Source organism: Gekko japonicus, unplaced genomic scaffold, assembly GCF_001447785.1.
Source record: "Gekko japonicus isolate JY-2015 unplaced genomic scaffold, Gekko_japonicus_V1.1 scaffold627, whole genome shotgun sequence".
NCBI lineage: Eukaryota > Metazoa > Chordata > Lepidosauria > Squamata > Gekkonidae > Gekko > Gekko japonicus.
The window spans coordinates 112,782-136,578 of record NW_015173142.1 but is presented as its reverse complement, the minus strand read 5'-3'; the positions used below and the strand labels follow the sequence as shown (position 1 = coordinate 136,578).

The 23,797-nt window shown below is 40.8% G+C and overlaps 1 protein-coding gene across 1 annotated transcript in view; it reads right to left on the bottom strand.

The window, feature by feature from the left end:
- Positions 1-23,797, bottom strand: part of LOC107119719 (adhesion G protein-coupled receptor B3-like) — a 253,366-nt gene that overhangs the window by 160,664 nt on the left and 68,905 nt on the right. Inside the window, exons 3-4 of the mRNA XM_015422291.1 lie at positions 23,109-23,212; positions 19,355-19,457 (exon numbers count right to left, since the gene is read on the bottom strand). Coding sequence (XP_015277777.1) covers positions 19,355-19,457; positions 23,109-23,212 — 207 coding nt within the window. The remainder of the gene's footprint in view (positions 1-19,354; positions 19,458-23,108; positions 23,213-23,797) is intronic.

The following is a 23,797-nucleotide window of genomic DNA, read 5'->3' as shown; positions in this document are numbered from 1 at the left end:
AAATCTTCCAGGAAGCTGTAGAAAGAAAATCCTCTATCGACCAACCCATTGCAAAAAAAGATTTGCTGTAGCATGGTATTGTTATTGCAAAATCCATCAAAAGAACTCAGGAGAAATAATATAAAAGGATAATTTTATGAGGATCTATAATTTTCCATGTTCTATTCTCTACTGCATTTTGCAGCTTTCAGAAATATCTAAAAAGCCAGAATAACGCTCTGATATGGATTCTTTTTGCCATGCTTGCCAGATTCTAAAAGAGGAACACATCCATATGTGGTACAAAAGTTACTTGCAACAATGACAAGGGGAAAGGAGATGAAAAATAATTGAAAAAAATTACTAGCCATGGTTAAACTAGATTTTGTTTGTTTCTTCAACTCCTGTCTAATAAATACTCTCAGATGCTCCCTACTTCCCTAACCAGTGAGTCGTTCCAGACTCAGAGCTTCCTGGGTTGGCTCCTTTTGCAGGAGAGAGTATAGAGACCTATGGGGTGTTTTGTAATGTTTTTTATATTTCCAAATATACAAGCAGAGCACAGATACAGGCCAAGAGTCTGGAGCAGATCTGGTATCCCACATCTGATGCCCAGAGAATGAGAGGCACTGATCCACAAAGAAAGAGATCTTGTACCCCCAAGGTACAAGATACCTTCAACCAGCTCATAGCTAACTGTCTGCTGTACCTGAAGAAGTGTGCATGTGCATGAAAGCTGATACCCACAATTAAACTTTGTTGGTCTCACAGGTACCACTGGACTCAAACTTTGTTCTGTTGCTTCAGATCAACACAGCTACCCACCTGAATCTGTCTGCTTCCCTCTGTGCCTTTCCAAACTCAAAACTGCTGTTTCTTCACACCAAGCTTTGGGAAGGGATCACCTTCTCCATGCTCTGGTGGGTACTCAGAGCTATTGCCCAGCAATTAGCCCTTACTGAGGAAACATCCACACTGATTAGGAAAATGTTAGCATTCTTTTGTAATAGGCTCTAGGTCCTTTAGGTCAAACTTGTTCAAACAGATCTAACAGCAATCTCATAATAATACACTGAAAATCTTCCCTTTAATAATCTATTTCTTGGAGTCCAATTCTGACACTTGATGCTTTGCATCTCTAAGATAGGGAAGGCACACCTAAGTTGTCAGCCACCAATTCCAATGTAGTCGACTCTGTACGACGCTCCACTCCATGTTTTTTATAGTCTCAGGCAGGCAAAACAAGTTTATCTGGCTCCTTTGTTTGGTTTGGTTGGTTATACATTTTGTACATAAGAATAACCAGGTGCCCCAACAGGGCCTACAAACCTGGATCACTAGTATGAAATCTCATTATTAGATACCAGCAATAGAGCACATGGACATACAGATGCAGAAGAATATAAGATTGCCAGTGAAATCCTATGCAGAGTATATCCTATACATAGATTATACTGAAAGATGCCTCTTATCCCTTCAACTCCTGTACCTAAATTACAAATGAGTGACTTTTCCATCACCTTATCTTGTGACCTCTGCTGTACCCAAGATTTGCTATTCTATGCAGTGCAATGGTATGTACAAAAAGTGATGGAAATGATCTGTAAATGGCATATGCCAATCTACCTGCATGTAAAGAAAGTGTTCTTTGAGTAAAGCCAATTTATAGTGAGACTAAATGGGCATGTGATTGACCACTGAGCCAAGCAGAATGAAGCACTTTAAATTAACTTGGTTGTGGACTGCATCAGCTATTAAGGACTTCTTCTAACATTATTTTTTAGTGATGTTACAGGGCTACAGCTTGGCTCATTCCTGTACTCCTTAGCAGCATCAGAAATCCCCATTCACAGGGGAGACATTCACATCTCAATGAACACATGAAGCTGCCTTATACTGCATCATCACTGGTCCATCAAGATCAGTATTGTCTACTCAGTCTGGCAGTGAATCTCCATGATCCCAGGCAGAAGTCTTCCTCATCACCTATTACCTGATCCCTTTAATTGGAGGTGCTGGGGATGGAACCCAAGACCTTCTGCATGTCAAGCAAATGCTCTACTACTGAGCCACAGCCCCTTCCATTGTATTCCCATCGCTCCAGTTTGGTGTAGTGGTTAAGTTTGTGGACTCTAATCTCGGAGAACTGGGTTTGATTCCCCACTCCTCCACTTGCACCTGGCTGGATGACCTTGGGCAAGCCGTAGTTCTGACAAGAGCTGTCCTTTAAAGGGCAGTTCTTGAGAGAGCTCTCTCAGCCCTACCGACCTCACAGGGTGTCTGTTGTGGGGAGGGGAAGGGAAAGGAGTTTGTAAGCCGCTCTGAAACTCCGAGTGAAGGACGGGGTATAAATCCAATCTTGTCTTCTTCTTCTTCTCTCCCATATTCAGAGAAGAAACACTGGAATGGAAAAGAGCTGCAGTATGGGCTTCTCCCATAGGACCTTGGACTTCCGGTGTTACCAAGCAGGGGAAGATGGAATCATGGTGCATGCCTCTCAAGGTAACATGAAAAGACCCCTATAATTGACAAATGGTTAAGACAGGAGTCTTGACAGATATGCCATTCCAATACAGAAGATTTATACAGGTTTTTTTTTTTGGGGGGGGGTATCCTATCATAAACCTTTCCAGTTTCTCTACATGAAAACACCAGGCTTGTTCTCTGTTCAAAAGGGGTATTTACTGAAGTTACATGGCTCCTTTTAAAGCTTCTCATCGTTAGTGCTTTAGAATTCCCTTGCCTTTAAAAAATTGCATGTTTTATTCATATATGAGCAATAGAAAAATGGTTTAATGACTGCTGGCTAATGAATACAGACATGGAATTCAGATATTTATGGAATGAGTTATTAATTCATTATGCAATTTGAAAAATCTGGGTGGAATATGCTTATACCATCATGGAGTGATGCTAGCTGTAGCACAGACATCTTTGCTAATGGAAGGCAGCTATAATAATTTATTAGTGCTGCACCAAATTTTTCCCTGCAAGCATCAGGGGGCAAAAATAAGATTTTTGAGGCATTGTGAAATGTCCCAGATAAAGGGTGGTGGTGGTTGCAGCCATCTTGTTTCCCTCTCTTTTGCTCTTCTGGTACCATTTCTGTATCCCCCACTGCATGATCACAGCCAATTAAGAGTCAATTGTTAGTGAGATGAAGTCACAATACTATGCAGCTAATCAGATTTGGCAATCTAGCATAGTCACAGAGAACAAATGAGGACTTTTCACTTGAAGAATGGCCCTTCATCTGTGTGTATGAGTAGGGGAAGTCTGCTTGTTGCTGAGACAATTGAGTGACAGTCCTTGTCTTCCTGAAGTGCTCTGTGATGGTTTCACTGTCTGCCCTCACATCACATGGTAAGACAAGGAACATTATCCATCATGAAGGGACGTGTTTCATATTATGTGCTGTATTATACTTCAAGGGTGCGCAATGAAACTACTATCACAGTGCAATGTGTCGTTACTGAGTCAGCCAAGTGATGTTCTTTGTCTTCCCACTCTGTGCTGTGAGGACAGGCAATGAAACTGCACTTCCAAGGAGACAGGGACTACTGCTTGGTTGTCTTGGCAACATCAGGAATATGTTCTATTTCCCTATTTCCTGCCTTTTGGATGCACATCTGGGTCTAATTCAAGCATGTGTCTCAGTGGGATCCAAGCTTGCATGGGCATTCTGATCCAAAAACCAATTGCACATCCTGATAGCTTTCTTTGATTAGCTACAACACAGTGTTTTCATAGATACAGACCAGGGAATGTTGGCCCAGTTGTTGAAACACAGTGAAGATGCATTCTTTCTCTCATTGCAAACACCTTTGCGCCCTGTTGAGAAACCCCTGAAAAGTGCCACCCAAATGCATCACACACTTTTCAAGGCATGCAAAAATGTCTAGGAAACCAAAGATACCCACAAGGATAATGACTTGTTCAGTTTTGAAGATAATAGCAACTGACAAATGGATTAATCTTTGTGGCTAGGACATTTTGCATGATTGTATTTTTAACTGCTTTTAACGTTGTAAATCACGCAGAGCCTTCTTGCAGGGCGGGCGATTCATAAGTTTCATAAAATAATAAAATAAATAATAATTTTAGCAAGCTATTTTTCTGCATTGTATCAATGAACTCGGTGGACATGCCGCAAAATTTTGGCCATTTGATTACTGAGGCCAAAGATGCAATTAGTGTGTGTGTGTGGGTAACATTAAACCCTTTCTTCCCTTTCTGTAAGACTATATCCCATTATTATGATCCTTTGGTTGGGTATCATGTCTTTATTTCCAATCTCAAGGAGCACCAAAACTAAGGGTTTTTAGCAGTAATTAAATTGATAGCATTCAGACTTGAATTCTGATTAACATGGCATAAGAGGGGTAAGCAGTGAAAGACAGAGGCTTGAGTGCCTTCTGAAATACAAGCTACATGAAATCTTAGTGCAAAGAACAACAGACTTAAATTAATCCTATCTTCTTAGATTCAAAATCTTGTTTCAAGATTCAATAGCAGTACATTTCTTAACTTGCTGGGTTTTATCCCCCCTTTGAGGGCTCAGTGAAGAATGTTAAGGACAATGTTTTGATTCCATGTCTTTACCTAACTATGCACAAGGAAGTTTGCTCAGACCTTACTGCTTGGAGAAATTACTTAACAAACACTGTCTGTTTGGAGATTTAATTATTACAGTATGTAAAGATCCACTTCACATGATACACAGTTGTTCTCTTCAAAGCCTTCTCTTACATAAGCACTTGCTGCTGGTTGCTATTTTGTGCCAAATTCAATTGCATTTCCATCCAGCTGCCGGACTCCTTATGCCAGACATACTTCAGTTTTCATCAGACGGAAGATCTGAAAATGTTTTCTTCATCCTGGCTTTCAAACTCACTTGTCTGAACTTTCTGACACTACAGAAATTCTATCAGACTAACAGCTTGAGGACTTTTTATTTTTAAAAAATTAAAGTTTCCTTTTTTTTTCTACAGGGATCTGAACAATCTCCTTGCTACATTTGTTAAGAAGGCCATGATTATTGAAAAAGTTAATGCTTCTTAACATTTACAGTTTTCCTTTCACAGTTTTTCTTGGACAATTACATACTGAGAACAGCGCAACAGGACTTCATTATTTGCTCGCAATATCCTTCTTTGTCATAATACTGTCAACCACAACAGTGGGAAAAGCAAAAATAAACCTCAGGTGTTGGTCTATAATTTAGGTACCACCTAAGGGCCTATCTAAGGGAGTAAACTTGTATGCCTGATTTTCCCCCCACCACAGGACAATGCACAAATCATAATATACTCCCATGGATCTTTGCAAAAGCCAGCAACACTACCCATATTAGAATAACTGAGGTGGTGGTGGTGGTGTCATGGGCAGAACTTCACACAAGGTTTTGAACATTATAATGGCTTCCCATGAAGCCCACAGAGTTTACTAACAGTGCTATCCTAGGCAGAGCATTACCTTTCAAAGCCTATTGAAGTAAATAGAAGGATGTAACTCTGGACTGGTCTGTAAACTGCCCTGGGTCAACTCTCCAAATGTTGTGCAGATTTTTGTGACTGTATGGGAAGGGTTCAAGGTACACACAATGTCTTGGATCCATACATACCATGTAATGAGCAGAAGACAATTTTGCTTACAAATGGCCCCCCTCCCTGGTTTCGTAAAACAGCCTTCCCCAACTGCAGCCTCCCATGCCACATCAAAGCAATCCCTGGCCTTCAAGAGCAGCTTTTCATGGTGTACCAAGAGCTGCAGCAGGAAGTGGAACTAGGCCCATTCTGAAGGGAATTCTTCTTGCAATTCTTAGGCTCTCATGGGTTGCATATAAACGTTGTCCTACTAGCAGTGGAGTTCCTCCAATGAAAGGGGTCTTCTCCTAGAAAGGAGGAGCCTCCCATCAGGGGTAAACTCCTGTTCTACTGTAAAGAGGCTCCTTGCACCAGAGAAAGACTCCTGGGGCTAGATGAAAGTTGCAACATTAGTGGAATGCAACCTTTGGATCCAACCCAACATTTATATAGAAATCTGTTGAGGTAATCCTTGAGGTGAAGGAAAGGAACACAACCATTCCATTAAAAGGGTAAGTTTCACATGGAAATCTATCTTTCTCATTTGTAGCCTGCCCTTTCTCTACAAGTCCAAAGTGATGTGCTTGGGAGTTATTTCATTAAATGCTCATAATAACTATCTGAGATATATTACACTGAGAGGCTGTGAGCCTCATCACTGAAGGGGAGCCTAAACCATGGTCACCCAGTCCAAATCCAACATTCGGTTCTCTATATTCACTATATCACACTAGCCACAATGATACACAGCAGTGATGACAGACATTTTTGATGCTACGACTTTCCATGGGGGGGGCACTTTACTGCAGGTGACTAGTAACCCCTATCAGAAAATTCTAAAGTTGGATCCAGCCAACATTTTCAGTCAATCTTGCCCAATACCCTTACTTATTATATTTCCCTGTCCTGCATAGCCTTTTCCCATGATCCCTAGCATAGATTTTTAGGTGGTCAAAGAAAAGCTGGTTAGATCCAACCTGCAACCCCCCCACTGCCTTAATATGTGTGTTAGGATGAAATAATTCTCTTTGCATCCTAGCCACCACACCAAATGTAGCTCCTCTGAATAGCCATTTTAAAAAAGCACCCCCTGCCCCAAAACAAATACAGGAGCTGATTATCCCACAAGTGTTTGCTGCCGGCATCTCTGAAAGCAGCTGGTCCTGGCCACTGTTATGTCCTGATTACCCTCAAAAAAAGGCTGCAAGAGACAGCAAAAGTATCTTTGCAGCCTCAGGAACACAGCAGTGGCATCTAACGGAGTCTGTTGCCATACTGGCATGGATGGATCTCTCACAAGGCTGTCAACCCCCCCCCCAAAAAAACACACAACAACTCTCTGCTTGATTCTTCCAGTGTTTTTTTTTTATTTGCTAGGAAATTCTTGCCAGTCTACCAGAAGCAGAGAAGAGGACGCCTTGGTGTTTCCGACCTGCTGTGTGCATTGGTGGCAGGAGCCAGGATTTGTCATATGGAATGCTTTAAGACAAAAAGTGGAAGAAAACAATATGGAGGACATAGGTTTATTAGAGGAAGACATATTACCCTCATGTATCACATCGGCCTACTATTCCCAGAGTTATCCTACATGTAAGAGCTCTAATTGACTTGACATTGACAAGATCAGGCCCCCAAGAAACTGTTACTGAGAAAGAAGAGCACAAGGCAAAATGGAAAGCCTGTAAAAAGGCTCCTGACATCCTTCCATCAATACTGAAGCATATGCAAAGAAGCAGGGGGACAACAACGAAGGTCCCTAAGAGTGCAGATGCCGCTTAACGACTCTGCTGTGCTATGCATTTCTGCAAACTAGTTTTCAGAAATATGGCTTTCTTGAAATGTTTCAACAAATTTATCATCAAGGAATGTGTTAAAAACAGAATCGTTTTAGCCACCAATTCCTTGCAAGTGCCTCTGCCTATGTAATATGAACACCATCACTGGCAGCCAAGGGTGGAGTAGAAGCAGACAACATACCTCTGTTAAACAAAACTCTGTCTTATGAAATCAGATGAAAAATTGACAAATGTCCATTGCTAGAATGATTATCTATTACTGTTGCTGATCACTACAGTAATTGCCTTTGAGAATCCTCCTTCGATCCCTGCTTAGGACCCATTCTGGCACTCTGTTCCTTGTTTGCATAAGGTGATTTGGCTGAATATGTGCCTGATGAATAAAGCAAAAACCCAGGATCCAAGTTGGGATCCACTATAATGACTCACTGGAGAAGACCCTGATGCTGGGAAAGATTGAAGGTCAAAGAAGACGGGGATGGCAAAGGATGAGATGGTTAGACAGTGTCATAGATGCAATGAACATGAAGTTGAGCAAACTTCAGAGGACGGCGGAAGACCGGAAGGCCTGGCGTAATCTGGTCCATGGGGTCGCAAAGAGTCGGACTCGACTGTGCGACTGAACAACAACAACAACATAATGACTGTGAGCCATTTTCCCCAAATGTCATAACTGGTGATGCAGACTTGAACAATTACATCCACCTAAGCCCACTGACTACAATACAACAGCCCAGTTCATATGTTTTGGTTCTGTACATGCAAAGCCTAAATAGTCAAGATTCACAGAATTAGAAGCCAGAACAAGCCATCCCTTATAAAATAAGAAAGGAAGGTTCATTTCAACTGATCAGGGTTTGCTCTTTTTGTCATTTACTATTTTTGCTTCTTGAACTGGAATCCAACCAAATGTAAAAGAAACAACAACAACAACAAAAATGGTACGAAGCCAGGAATAGCTTGCCTGAGTCATCAACAGATTGCCTGGAACTACTGTAACAGGTGCTTGAGGAGGGATGTGTTATTTCTCTTCAAGGTTGTGGGGGTGATTTCCAGAGGAGAAAAACAATTAAAAATAGGCCTTCAAGAACACACAGCAACAAATTCCACTTTCAGAGCAGCATGCTATAATGTCACTACAGTGGTTTAGATGTAATCCTGAACCTTAGAAGAGTAAATTGTAGGAAAGTGTCTGAAATAATATACTTTCCCTATTGCAATGATGCTGTCAAGGACTGACTGTGGCTTGCTACAGGAATCTGCACAGTCAACTAAGGTTGGGCACTTTTCTGTTTTTTGTTGTTGAAAACATTATAGGTATCAAAATGTTTCCTTTCTTTCCTGGTATTAGTAATTTAGGTTTAGAAAGGATTCCTCAGCTGCTTTCATAGAGGTTCCTTTTCACTCTGTCCTTTTGAGCACATGAAATTGCCTTATACTGAATCAGACCCTTGGTCCATCAAAGTCAATATTGTCTACTCAGACTGGCAGCAGCTCTCCAGGGTCTCAGGCAGAGGTCTTTCACATCACCTACTGCCAGATCGTTTAACTGGAAATACTGTGGACTGAAGCTGGGACCTTCTTCATGCCAAGCAGATGTTCTATCACTGAGCCACAGCCCCTCCTTTTGAGATAGGTAACAGTAGGATACATAGGACTTCAATGAACCAGGGTTAAGTGCAGGGTTAGGTGAAAACTGTTTCCAAGAAACCCTCCTGGAAAACTGTAGATAAACTAAAGGTTTTTTGGGGGGTAGGTGGGTGGGTGGGAGTCAAAGTTAGGCATACCAAAAAGGTAAAATCCTACAGTAGGCATTTGTTTCCAGAAGCAATTAAACTACAAGGGCAAGAACACTGTGTTCTCCTCTGAGCCTATTCTGCAAGATGTAGAGAATCATGTCTCATTAAACATTCTGTGTCTTTAAATTTTTAAAGAGCTCTGTACTGTCTCTTTAAGTGTTTTTGGCAGCTTCTGGAGGCTGAGGCTTCCTTCTCCCACTCACTGAGGATGAGAGAGCAAAAGATGTATAGAATGGATGAACTTGCAGAAAGGCAACATTCTCCACTCTAAGGATACCTTCCTAAGGAACAGGAGGGTGAGTAGAACAGCTGCCACCTATTTCCCAATGGCTAAACTAAGGAGAGAAAAAAGAAAGAAATGGATGTATACCTTCCACCAAACAACTCCTGTAATGTATTCCGATGCTGCCATGAATGCATTAGATGTAACGTGAAACATCTCATTGGGAAGCAATGTAAAGCTTCGTCTTGGACAGGTATTCAAGTCCAAGACAAATGCGTCCAATCACATGCAAGCAAGCTGGAAGCGGGAACGTGTGTGATTGGTCCTTATGCGATCAACCTGATAGGTTGTTATCTGTAAAGTAGGAGTGGCTATATTAGCCGGGAATGTTTAAATACCGAGCAGTTTCAATGGACAAACTGTTAGGGCTATCAGATGTTGTACCGTGTTGGAGAAGTGATCGTGTGGAAGAATAAACTTGAGTTTTGGCTGAAATCACTCCCTGACTCTTTGTTAAGCTCAGGACTTAACAACTCCCCTCCCACAAAGTTCCTACTAAGCTTATGTACATACATAAGTACCAACAAGTTGAACCTGACTTACAGTGATCCCAGTAAGAGGCTTTCAGGGCCATGAGAAGTAGAAGTGGTTTGCCAGTGCGTTCCTCTGCAGAGTCTTCCTTGGTGGTCTCCTATCCAAGAACCAACCCTGCTTAGCTTCCAAGATCTGAAGAGATCAGGCTACATGATGCTGCTTTTCCTCCCTCCTATGAAGCTTGCCTGCATTTAATTCCATCCTAGTTAGGTAGTGGAACAAATTTGTTGCAGGCTGGCATGGCTTGTGTGGTTGCACGATTATGGGTCTGAAACTATGGGTGCTGAGTACAGAGGAATACTGTATGGACGCGGGCAGCCTAAGGGTTTTGCCTTCTCTGTGCTCTGTATTGCGTGCAGTCCAAATGTATGGCGTAGCAGGTTAGATAAATTAAAAAGCAGACCAAAGATAGTAACACATATATAATGTGATATATCGGTTAGATAAATTAAAAGCAGACCAAAAATAGTAACACATATATAATGTGATATATCTGCAGGTTCTCATGGAAAACTGCCCTTTCTCCTAAGAACAAATAAAACATCCTGCTCTTAGTATGGATTTGGGATCGTTAAACCATCAGTCCAAATATGGCCCTTCTGAAAAGTGCTTCCAGGTCTCTCCTCTGCCAGCCAAAGTTCCCCCCGTCACACACACATATTTTAACTTGCCAGAAACAAATATTTTAGGATGCTGCTTCAGTCTTCTTACATTGGCAACTTCCATAATACTCAACAGTGCGACCCTTACGTACCTGCTCTATGAATCCTCCCCCTCCCCGAATAAGTCTTAACTAGAGCATAACAAATGCAGTGCTATAATTAGAGAGGGATGATACAGAATTCTACATGTGTTGTGACAAGCTACCTTGCATTCCGCCTTAAAGGATAACGTGTCATACAATCTGCCTTAAAGGCAGCAGAATGTGCCAGTGGGCTAAAGTGTAGGTGCATCAAGACACAAGAAAGGCACCACATAATTAGGATCCTCTTTCTGCCTGACTGCATTTTTGCCATTTTCTTCAATGGTGCAGTATCGTTTTCCTTGCCAGGGAAATAGGTAAACAGTGTTTTGTTTACTTCAGATGGCTAATGTGTTTTTATTTATAACACGATTGCTAATGAAGCTGACTGAGAGAGTTTCAGAACGTGAAGAAAATTAATTTAAAAATGTATACACTCATACATTTCCTCTTCCCCTCTTTCTCTCTACACACCCACACACACCACGTTATTTAAGCCAATCACTTTCTCACTGGGAGGAAAACCACTGACATGTTAAAACCAGAACACAATCAAACAACTTATAGTATCAAGCAAGTGACAAAATGATGCAATTAGTCTTGGTGGCATGGAGAGCAAGCTGAGAAGGATATGAAAAGAGTTGTCTGATCTAAGCCAGAACCTGAAGAGCCAAGCCCTGAGCTGTTATGTGCCACCCTTTCTGGAAGCTCTTGCACAGATGCAAAGCCGCACAAGGAGCTTGTGACAGTCCAAGCGACAAAACACTGTGTGTGAGCTGCTAGATTTGAGTCCAACAAGATCTTGGGAGCATAAGCTTTCAAGTGACCAAGCTTACTTCGTCAGATGTGTGTGAGCTAGTTCAGTGGGGCAGAGGACAAAACATGATACAGTCAGAGAGTAATGAACATAAGAACATAGGAAGAGCCCTGCTGGAAGAGACCAGTGGCCCATCTAGTTCATCATTCTGTCTCACACAGTGGCAATGGCATTCAAAGGTTTACTGCCTCTGAATGTAGAGGTTCCCTTTAGTCACCATGGCTAGCAGCCACTGATAGACCTATCTTCCATGAATCTATTTCATCCCCATTTAAATCCCCTTTAATGACTGCACAATAGAGATCCCGTGGCCCCTTGGCCTTCTGTTGACTGTCAGTGGGAGGCAGCAGAGTCAGCAGACAGATGGACAGCACCATACCAGGTACTTTCCATGCCAGCCCTTCTTCCACTGCCTCCCAAAGATGGTTGCTAGGAAGGCACTGGCAAACCACTTCTGCTTCTCACTGGAAACCAAGTCCTTTGAGGAAAGGTTGAAGGAGCTGGGTATGTTTAGCCTGGAGAGGAGGTGACTGAGAGGTGGTATGATAACCATCTTCAAGTACTTGAAGGGCTGTCATAGAGAGGATGGTGCGGAGTTGTTGTCTGTTGCCCCAGAAGGCCGGACCAGAACCAACAAATTGAAATTAAACCAAAAGAGTTTTCGGCTAAACATTAGGAAGAAATTCCTGACAGTTAGAGCAGTTCCTCAGTGGAACAGGCTTCCTTGGGGGGGGGGCTCTCCTTTTTTGGAGGATTTTAAGCAGAGGCTAGATTGCCATCTGACAGCAATGCTGATTCTGTGAATTTAGGCAGCTCATGAGAGGGAGGGCAGGAAAGGTTGCATCAGTACTTAGTTCTCGTGGCCCTTTCTTACATGCCCAGGGAAATGCTGATTGCCACTTTGGGTCCGGAAGCAATTTTCTCCAGGCCAGTTTGGCCGGGGATCCTGGCGGGGAGTTTTTGCCATCTTCTGGGCATGGAGAAGGGGTCACTGGGGTGCAGGGGGAGGTATTAGTGACCCTGGAGGTCCCTTCCAACTCTATGATTCTATGGAAATGGGGCTTTCCTTCTCCTTGGTCACCACAAAGACCATTTACTGTCCTCAGCCCTAACAAACTGGCTGTTGCTGGGTGAGCCTAAAGAGTCTCTTCAGATTGTGACCATAATCTGATCTGTAAATTGTCACTGTATATTTATTCGGGGGGGACGGGAGCTCTTAGGCAACACAGACATTTAGTGTTCATGCCATTGCTTGTTATTCGATAAGAAACTGACTTCAGCAATTAGCTGAGTTGCACAAAATGGTACCTTCTTACTAATTTGACTTTGTTTTTACAAGAACCATGATTTGATATATATATTAGATTTGAGCAGACTCTGTGTAACCCCAAACCCAATATGGATCTTTAGATTTAAGCCTGTTTAGCTCCACTTAAGGCAACTGAAGTTGATGCAGCATTGTACACTGAATATATCTCTAGTCAGATGAATAAATGAAATATGTGCTCCGGTGAGAGGTGATGTGAGAGACCTCCATCTGGGACCCTGCAGAACTGCTGCCAGTGTCAGTAGACAATATTGACCAATGGTCTGATTCAGTGTAAGGCAGTTTCATCTCCAGAAAATCTTTATTTTAATATAAATACATAGAGCAAAAATCTTTGCAACTGTTTCATGCACTGACTTAACTTTCGGCAAGAATTTCCTCCTTCTGTTTAAAAAGCCTACATACCGAACAGTTGTCAAATTCCCACTTTTGTCCTTCAACAAAATGATCAACAAGCTTGTCTAAAAGACAATCAGGAAAATGTCATTCTGCTGACAACACATCTTTCAACCTAAATCTCCCTATAGCCCAGAACCGTTTGTTTTTGCACTAGCTATCTTTTAAAAGAGCTAAAAAGCTCGCTGACCTATACTTCTGAAACTTCAAGCTGAAATACCGATTCACATACCAAGGGGGGGGGGAATCTCCCCGCAAGCAGTGGGCACTGGAAATTTTAAAAGGTAGTTCAGCTTTGAAGAATCCAAGGTGATTCTCCAAAGCTCTATCTGTCTAAACTTAGGCCTCTGCTTCCTGGGGCACAGGTACGTTTTGGCCCCCTTCTCACTACTGATGACAAGGTAATTTAACAAGCCAAAAATATGGCCTTTGGAAGCTCTTTAAACTTAATGCATAACGGGAAATTGTATAATGATAACAGACCCACAGTCATAATGCTTAATGAGGACTAATGGTTAATATTACCACTCATCTATCCCACAGCAAGGGCGTCATCATATTTCCCTGTAGACCTTCTGAGATAACGACATCCTCTATGGCCACTTCCTGTTAAAGTACTAGCTGGAAAGAACAACTAATCTACATGTTCCTCATACATATTAATTACTCTATGCAACTTGACAAAGATGTTTTTTAGAAATAACCTTGTCAGATGTTTTATTAAATGCAATAATGAAAAGTGGTTAGGCAAAGTATTAGTCTATTGCTTCAAGATACACAGAATATTCACAGAAATGGGGGGGAATGTTCTTGGGTATGGAAAGGATGCTTTTCCTGAGAGTGGGAATCTGCCATGATCAAAAGATTGAAAAAGATGTAGAACTAAGGAAGGCTTGGCTGGATCATACCATATTTCACATGTCTGACTATCTGAGTCATCTTTCCTGAACATGTCTGGATAAAGGTATTCACCAGATGAGATGTAAAGCATGGACTGAAAAATCAAATGCATACTCTGCAGTAATTCTTGTGATCACAGACCGCAGTAGTATAGTCCCACTAATGGAAAATACTGTAGACTTTGTATCTATGATTGCTGGAACAATTGCTATGTTTCTATATGTAAGTATATGCCCAAGACCACTCTATATGTTTCTATATGTAAGTATATGCCCAAGACAGAATGACTGCTGTTATGAATTTGCTTTAAGGGAGTGCTTTAAATAAGGGAGGCTATCATAAGGTTATCACTGAGACAGGATGTCCATACTGTTGCCATTGTGCATGGTGGAAGTCCCTCTCCAATGCTCCCTCTAAGCTGTAGAGTCCTGTGAGCAAAAATTCTACTTTGTGAGCTACTGGCCTTAAAGTTTTGAGTGAGCGATTTGGCTACTACATAAATTAGTCTGCTCTAAAGCCATCCTTCCTAAATGAAGACAAAAATGTGTAAATCGGAGGCTAAAAAACTGTACCCTCTCACCCCCATCTATGGAAGCAGACAGAGCATTGAACACACCATAAAGCCAAGAGGCATGGACCCTGCTTTAGGAGCAGCCATCACATCTTCAATGATAAGAAGAGAGGAGAAGCAGCCTCTTTAATGTGGCACCAAAAGGAGCCCAACTGCTTCCAAAGAGATTGCGACATAAGTGGTTTTACTGCATCAAGGCTTTGGAATCCCATGGCCATTATGAAAAAGAGTCCTTTCTTGGCCCCGGCCAGACGTGCCGGAAAACGCGGGGGGGAAGTGCGGCTCTTTGCGCCATCGCATTCTGATGCGCTATTATGCAATCAGACGCGATGGCGGCTTCCCCGCAGCAAAGAGGACGGGGGAGGAAGCCACGCGCCGGCGCAACCATACTGGGAGGCTTCCATAGGTGGCCCGTGGCAAGTGCTAGTTTTTTACTGCGCGGCTTCAGCGGCTTGCCACAGGTTCGCCACGGGAATGCTATGCCTCCCAGATGTTCCCATGTGATCGCGCCCGGATACTCTGCGGGACTCCCGTGCCTTCAGCGGGGCAAATGCTCCGTGTGACCGGGGCCCTTGTATCCTTATTCCCCCCCCCTTTAAACTGAGTTGATATGTTTGGGGGAGGGGAAGATGAAAGGGGGGGCATAAACAATGTTACTGTTCATTACTGTCTATTTACCAGTTTAGTATCCTGCCACCAAGGAGCTTAGCCTTGGGGAAACATACATGAAGCTTATCTTAGCTGCACAGAATTATTTTTGGCAGGTCAGTTTCAGTTTCAGTTTATTCGGTATATCACCAGCCCAATTACAAACAATACAAAAGGGTACCAATAATATAAGTTGAGAAACAGAGGCTTGCCCTAGGCCATGGGGGAATTCCCCCATGACTGGGTAGATATTTTATTTTGTTTTTCTTGCCCTTAAACTAAACACTTGCAATGCACTATGCATCAAAGGCTGCAGTTCCAAGAACAGTTTCCTGAGAGTGAGCCCCTTTGGATAAAATGGGACTTACTATTGAGTAGACCTGCTTCACATTGCTAACAGTGCACTTTTAAGAAGTTATACCCTTCTATGCCCACTGAATGTAATGGGCATAGAAGGGTATAACTTTGATCAGAGCTCCCTGACCTTAATGGACATAAAAGGTATAACTCTGTTTAGAATTGTACTGTAACCTGCTAGCCGGAGGATGGTTGAGAATACGGAACTCCATAAATTTGGACAGGAATATTGTTTCTTTCATTTGCATTAACCTCCCCCATCTGTCTGTCTGTCTCGCTATTATTGGAAGCAGTTTTGAAACTAGTCTACTTTCAAACAGTCCCAAATAAATATATACACAAACCACATAGGAAAGAGCCTATATCCAGTGTTAACTGTATACTTTGAACCAGCAACCCACAGTATAAACACACTGAATTTGTTTTTCCCATTTCCAAAGCAGCAGTCTCTTGGAAGAAAGCATTAATGACACCAGTTATTTCACTGAGTTCTTTCAATAGTTTAATTTTCGTTAGAAAGGAACTGCAGTAACAATCCTGCATCAAAGTTTAATCACAAAGCTTTCCTGAATTGTGGCCATACTTGGCAATTTGGCAAAAAAATGATGAGACTGCAGAAAGGACAAGGCTTGGAGGCTGGTATCAGAATATATTAGTTACACAGTAAACAAAACTGTTAAAATCAAATTTTGTTAGTAATTAATGAGGACATATTTTGGCGTACAGCATCTTACTCTGTCCTTCATCCATAGAAGGTACTTTCTCAGCAATTTGTTAAGGGGAACATAGAGACTAAGAAGCTGTAGATACAAAATGCCTTTTGTAGAAATATTTGAATGGGTGACCTCCAGAGAATACCAGGGCCAGGAAGCCAGAGGCAGGCTATCAAGCCACTTCTCTGAATGTCCTCTTTGCCCCAGTAGGAGCCGCCAGAGGTCACCATGACTTCTAGGCACAGGCACAGGCGCGCGTGCACACACACACACACACAGTCCAAATGCAAAAAAGCCTTTTGTAAACTCAAGATTGCATTATAAGAAAATGTTGTGGCTTTGGTTAGGTTTAATTGCTGTTTTGGAATGTAGAGGAGGTGGTAGAATACACCACACTTAAGATACTCAACTGTCAAAAAGCAGGATATTAAACCTCAAAATAACTTTGTAGAGTTGAAATAATGATTACTCACTGATAGCAGATATATTTGATAAGGCGGATGATGATCTAAAGCAGTAATTCCCAAGCCTGGTTTTGTGATATCAGAAAATGTTTTATTATTGTTTCATGCTAAATATAATTTCAAATATATTTATTCTGTTTAAGAGGAAGGATTTGTGTGTGTGTGTCATACTATCAGACAAAGAACAGCAGTATGTTGCAACACCAAATAGTTTGGGAATTACTGATCTAAATGACTGAGGAGCACTGGTCCCCTTTTACAAGCATGGGAACTGATTTCCCCCATGACTACTTTCTCTGCCTTCTCCTAGCAGGCCGACAGTTAAGTACAAAAGACCCAGAGGAGATAAGACTCTGAGGATGCATTTGGGAATACAGTCACATATATTTCTGCCAGTGTGAGACTACAACTTGGGGAAATGATTACTAAGCTGTCATGGGGTTATGTGTGTGTGATGGGTGCCTGTATAGAATGCTTTTGGTTTTTAGATCCTTATGAACACAGCTTATCATTGCTTGCCTGAGTTCTTATTTTAATGATATTCATAGCCACGTAACCAAAAACACCTCAGGTGAAAAAGTATTTTGTTCTTAAGAGGAATAACAAGTAGAAAAGAGAACCAACCAAATACGTCTTGAACTCAATAGTAGAAACACTAGGAATGGAAGAACCAAATGTTGCTTTGAAGCCAGTGGTGAAAGTTGCACTGGCAGCACCTTTTCTGAGTGTCCTTTCAGAGTAACAAGGACTATTTGCAAGTTGCACAGGGAGAAGCAAGGTTGCTGCTGCTGGCACTGTCCCCACCCCTACCTAATTTGGTATAGATTATGAACTGATGCACATCTGTAGGCTTTGTACATCTGATCTGGATCTTGGGGCTTTCAGGTTCTTATCTGCAAAGGACTGGGGTCAGATCAGTGGGTGCAATCCTGCTCTGACCATACATGCATTTGCTATCCCAGATTGTACCTTTTGAGAAGTCCTATCATCTGTTATGTTGAAGCAAAAGTTAGAAAGCATTATTATAGGTAAAGGGGAAAATAAGAAATGAAAAAAGTACCTTGTTTACAACCACTAAATGAGGATCGACAAAAAAATGTAGCAAATATTTCTTGGTGTAATGCATACACCTGTCTATCAACAACCTGATCCATGTTCTAGTGGAGGTCTAAATACTGAGACATAAACTGACCTAAAATTTTCAACTGCTATGAGCTAGGTAACAAAATTCCAAACATTTGCCATAGGTTATCCACTGCAACATGAGACCTAGCTGCATGAGCAGCACTGGATAGGCAAAGCATTGATGTGCTCTTCTAAGCATATGAAACAACTCTTCAAGACCAGACCACAAATCTGATTAGGAATCTTTTCCTGTCTGTCTGTCTCTATCTCTCTTAAACCTATCTATTTGCCTTAACAACCACAAATATTAATATGATCAGAAAACCACAGAACAGTCAGACTGCAGATGACAGGATTCACACACTAAACCCAGATACAAGGAAAACACTTTTTTTCTTGTTTCACAAACCGTTTAGGCCATTGTGAAAAACACTTTTTTTCCCCTTGTTTCACAAACCGTTTAGGCCATTGTACACCTGTATTTTACATATGATGCTCATTGCAAATATCTAGCTATGGCACACAATAGTGATAACCTCTCAGACAGGATTGGATCTCAGGCAGATTTACAGTCTAGTACCAAGGAACTTGGATTTAGAGTCATTTATACTGCAACCCAAAACCAGTACATGAACATAAGGCCCAGTGATTTCCATAGAACTTTTGGTGCACTGGTTTTAGTTTAGAATGTTAGTCCCACTGACTAACCTCTTCTACTCAGTTTACTGGATAGGGTTTATTACACCTGGCGGTCATGTCCCATTTAACAGAAAATGCCCTATTTTGCAGAAGTTCAGTATACACCACTTAAAATGAAAACAACATACACTCCAAACACAGACTGTGCAATATATATGCACAGGACACACAAATTATCACCATTGTCATAACCAGTACCATCCTGTTTAGCCTTTATAGCATCTATAGCATTACCTTGTTCAAATGCCCCAGAAAAATACTCTTATTTTATACTTGCCTATTGAATACCAGCATGCTAAAAATACTGTAGCACAATTCCATTACAACTACCACCATATATTAGAATTTGTGCTTTTGATGTATCCTGTCCTCGAATTTTTAAACTTTGAATTTTGCACCACTCTGGTATAGAAAAACACTAATTATCCAGAGGGAGAAATACCACAAAGGTTGGGGTGGGGGAATTATTAAGCAATATGTTGAATCACTCCTTTGGTTTTTTAATATTCCATCTGAAAAAAACCCTATCAGATTCTGCAAAGTAATCCCCCCAACCCAGTATATTCAGCTACACAAAAAAACACATTGCTATTAAAATATAAAGGCAGTTCAGTCATACCTTATTATGTGTCTGTGTTTGTCCAACCAATATAAGGATATTTGATGAGATAATAGATAGGCAGAAATTAATTAGAATTATTGACCTCTCAGATCTGATGTACCTGTCCAAGTAAGCACACAACAAAACGTTTTCTAAATGCTTTGCATACCAATATTGTACATTCTTATTACAAGTAGGTGTTCATTAACATTGCCAGTTCTTTAAGTTTCTGATGACACCTTACAAGAGATAAAAACTCTTTTTCGTTAAAGTGAAAGGTTGGTACTTTTTGAAATGTGTACTCCACAGTACAATAATGAAGAGCATTGCATAAGAAAAAAAGATAGAATTGAAAAAGTACTCCATTACGGAGAGGCATTAGTGGGTCAGTTTGGAGCCCTTCACACTTGCAGCCCAACATGTTGAAGTCTGAAGCCTGCATCATTTCGTTCAATATAGGTGCTTATGAGTGGCTGCAATCTGCTGGGAACTGATTTGGTACAACCCCTCTTGACTCAACTGGACTTCCTTGCTAAGCTCCCATTCATCTGCTTCCACAAGAGGAGCTTCAAGGATGATGCCTACCAGATCATTGGGGGTATTGGAGCATATAGACAAAAGAGTGAAAACCAGTATTGCTAGGTTTATATGTCAGCAGAGTCTCCAAACTTAACAAACACTGATTAGGTGAAGTTCAGTGTACCAATTAATCATAACTGTAGGCTGTGTTTACTAACGAATCTGTGTACTGAAGAAACAATAGAATCGGTTTCATTGCCAAGCAGCTGAGTCCTGAATGAATTTCAATTGTAACTAATAAGATTGTGCAAACTACACCAACAAACTTTGCTTTCTAATTCACTTGAAAAATTAAGTTTGGAAACTATTTTTTAGGATAAATGACAAATATTAGGAAGAACTCTTTTTGTTGAATTTTTAGAGATATTGCCTATTAACTGCAAATTCTGATGAAATATTTGGCTAATCCAAGCCTCAGAAACCAAAGTAATTATTTTTAGATTTTTTTTTCGCATGTTGGTTCAGAGATGCTGTATAGGCCAGTAGGGCATGAGGCTGTGCTTCAACCCTTCTGTACCTGCTGAAAAGTCTCTATCTTTAAATCACTTGCTCCAAAACCATTCCATAAATTCATACCTTTAGTAGTATATAGTGAAATGACATAATATGAAATGGAGTGCTCCTTTCTGGGGTACTGTGCTTTGGACAAGAAATAACCCGTAACCTTTTCAGACTGTTACTGCTGATTGTTCCATGGGAGATTAAAGAGTTGGTAAAAGAGATATGATGGTCAATTTGATATGATGGTCAATATTCCTTTTGTCAATGTTGTAATGTGGTTTAATATACATATATATTAAGATATTCATATAATGAGAGGCCTTGCACTCATAGAAGACTCTTTTATTGTGGAAGGGCTCCTTCTGCTCATGAGATGAGTCTTCCAATGGAGGAGACTCCCACTAAAGAATTTCTGTGAGCAGAAGCTCACCTTTGGAATCAACTGAGTATTAATATATCATATTAAATAAACTAAAACTATTCCTATGTATCCAATAGCACCTTAAAGACTAACAAAACTTGTGGTAGGATATGAGCTTTTGAGTTCTGCAGATTTTGACTCACAAAAGCTCGTACCCTACCACAAACTTTGTTAGTCTTTAAGATGCTACTGGACTCCAGCTCTTTTCTACTGCCACAGACAGACTAACACAGCTGCCCATCTTGATCTGTTCCTATGCATATTAATGCCAGTGCCAAAAGTATACAAACTGGAATCCATTTGACTACATAGGCACTAAACTAACATTTATTTTATCTAATTCATGCTAGTAACAGTCTTGCTTCATATTCTTGCACCATATAGCCATGAACTATGAAGAATCTCAGTTTTGCAATGAGAAAGCTTTTTTTCTTCTTTTTTTAATGAAGCATGTGGGTAAATGAGTTCAAACTGATCCTGAAGTTCCAGTGCTTTAGAAAACTGCAATGAGACCCCTTTTATTGCTTTGCTAGGGTATAATGACCATGTGACCAATTCAAAGTACATAAAATCTACATCTTTTCTAAGAAAAACACTGTACATTGAATAAAGGCATGTTTTACTTTCTTTACTCCACGGGGAGTAATTTCTCAGAAAGAGGAAAGCAAATCAATCTGTCACAGAAAACCTTTACTGATACTTCATCTGTCCTCGCAAAAGCAAAATTTAGCTTTGGGACCTCCCTACTTTAAGTTATTAGCCTGTTCTACAATTCAGTTGAGTTCAAGGATTTAATCCAAGACAGACTGATGGACAGCAATACAAGTACTTCTTTTTGACCAGATCAACCAGAAAGATGTCAGGCTTTCCAGCCGTCCTTACATTAAACCAGGAATGGTCATGGGGCAGTCTGTGGCTGAGTCTGGTCCCCAAAGCAAGTGCTTCTGCCTACTGACTTTAAATTAGAGTGTTGTAGACTTCCGGTCTATGGCTTCAGCGATGAATTATAAAAGTTAAAAATATTCTACTTTTCAGGGTTACATGCATGTGGGGGGTGGGGTTTGGTATAGTCTTGCAATGCCTAACTGCATTTGCACCAGAACTTCAAACCCCTTACTATTAGGTGGTAAGACTTTATTGTTGTAAGCCCTGAGAAGGGGTTAGCTTGTGCAATCACAACACTTCCATCTCCTGGGGCCATTGTTTGGTGCTAAGAAGCACCCTAGTTGTCCCTGCATTAAAGAAAATTCACTGTTGATAAATTATAATTCATCCATGACTATGAGCAGTACATTCAGCACTTTTTTCCCTTCTGAATTTTAGAATAATTTCAAGGTGCCCAGTTTGTTCATATGTCAGGGAAATGGTTAGCTGTAATTGTAATATGACCATTTCCCCATTAACTGGTTTATTCACTTTTCTCTCTCTAACAAGGAACAGTTGATCTAATTCCAAATGGAATTTTCCCCTTGGTTATCAGTCATGAATTTGGTCTACAAACCACTTCACACAATCTACCTTTTCATGTGATGATCCTCAAGAATGCATCAACACAGAGAGTTCCTTGTAGAAACAAGATCCTCACAACCACAGCTACCATGCAGAAATTGCCATGAGGAAATCCTACTTCACTCAACACATTCTTGATGTGAATGCATCCTGGGGACACTCAAAGGACCATTATGTTAAGACACCTTGAACAAGTGAAGTGGTCCTACAAGAAAACTTTTTGAGTGGTAGGCAAGGTCAGCATTTGATTGCGTCATTGAATGAAAGGAAAATTGGAAGCAAATGGGGGGTTTGGAGTAGCTGTCACTCAATGCCTCTTTAGAGATAAGTCTCTTATTAGAGATATGATTACCATAATGAAGACAATCACTCCAACCCAAACTCCCACATATGCTCTGATATACACATGAAATTCTTAGGAATGTGAGCTTTCCCAGCTGAAGGATTCCACATATCCCTCTCCATTGAAATGAATGGGAAAATTCTTGAAGATGATGGAGCTCTGGATGTGTGTATTGAGATCTTTACTCTTACAATGATTGGTTGGGATAAAGCATACATCATACATACTGAAGAATGATGAGCAAAATAGGACTTTTGATCACTAGTAACCCAGGATAAAGTAGAAAACTTTCCATCCTAATCAGGTTCATTTATCCTCCATAAGATTTTTTAAATGATAACGATAGAAAATTTCTTTAATATCCCTTGAATTCTGGGTAATAGTACATTGCTAAATAACCACGCAAGTCAACTACATACCTCCATAGTGCTGCATAGACAACTGCTAGGGTAACCAAAGCCAAGCATGAAAGGCCACTGCCTACTATAAGAGTAACTGAGGGTGCACCAGATGATTCCATGATCTGTGGGTCATAACAAAGATTTATCAGATAAAAATCATGTTCCAATAACTAAAGAATGAAACCAAAACAGGGGAGGTGTACATCTGACTTGGAAACAAGCCACCAATTCACAGATACAGCTAACACAGCCTACCTAACCACTTCCAGCTTTAGCCTCAGTTCAAGATACTCATGCCTCTGAGGCCTAGGTACCTATAGCACACCAAGTTAGCATCCTACTGGCTTTGGAGTTTTATTAATTTACTCCACTAATAAACAAACAAACAAATAAACAAACGAAAGAAAATAGGGAAGTTATCCTTTTAATAACAGACCAACATTTACTAACTTTCAAATAATCCCAGTATTTTAAAATATAATTTAAAACAGTTTCCCCCCAGACAGCGAGCACTATAACTTGGTTCATTCTCACAAACTGAGTGCTACTCAGTTTCTTCTCCAAAGCCAAAGCCCACTATCAAACTTTCTGACTTTACAATAAGTTGGCCTTCAAGCCAGTATTCATATTCCCTGTGTTTCCAACCAGATAAGAGAAACAGTAATTTCAGAACAAACTGTATATAGCTTTTGAAAGATTTGGATGTT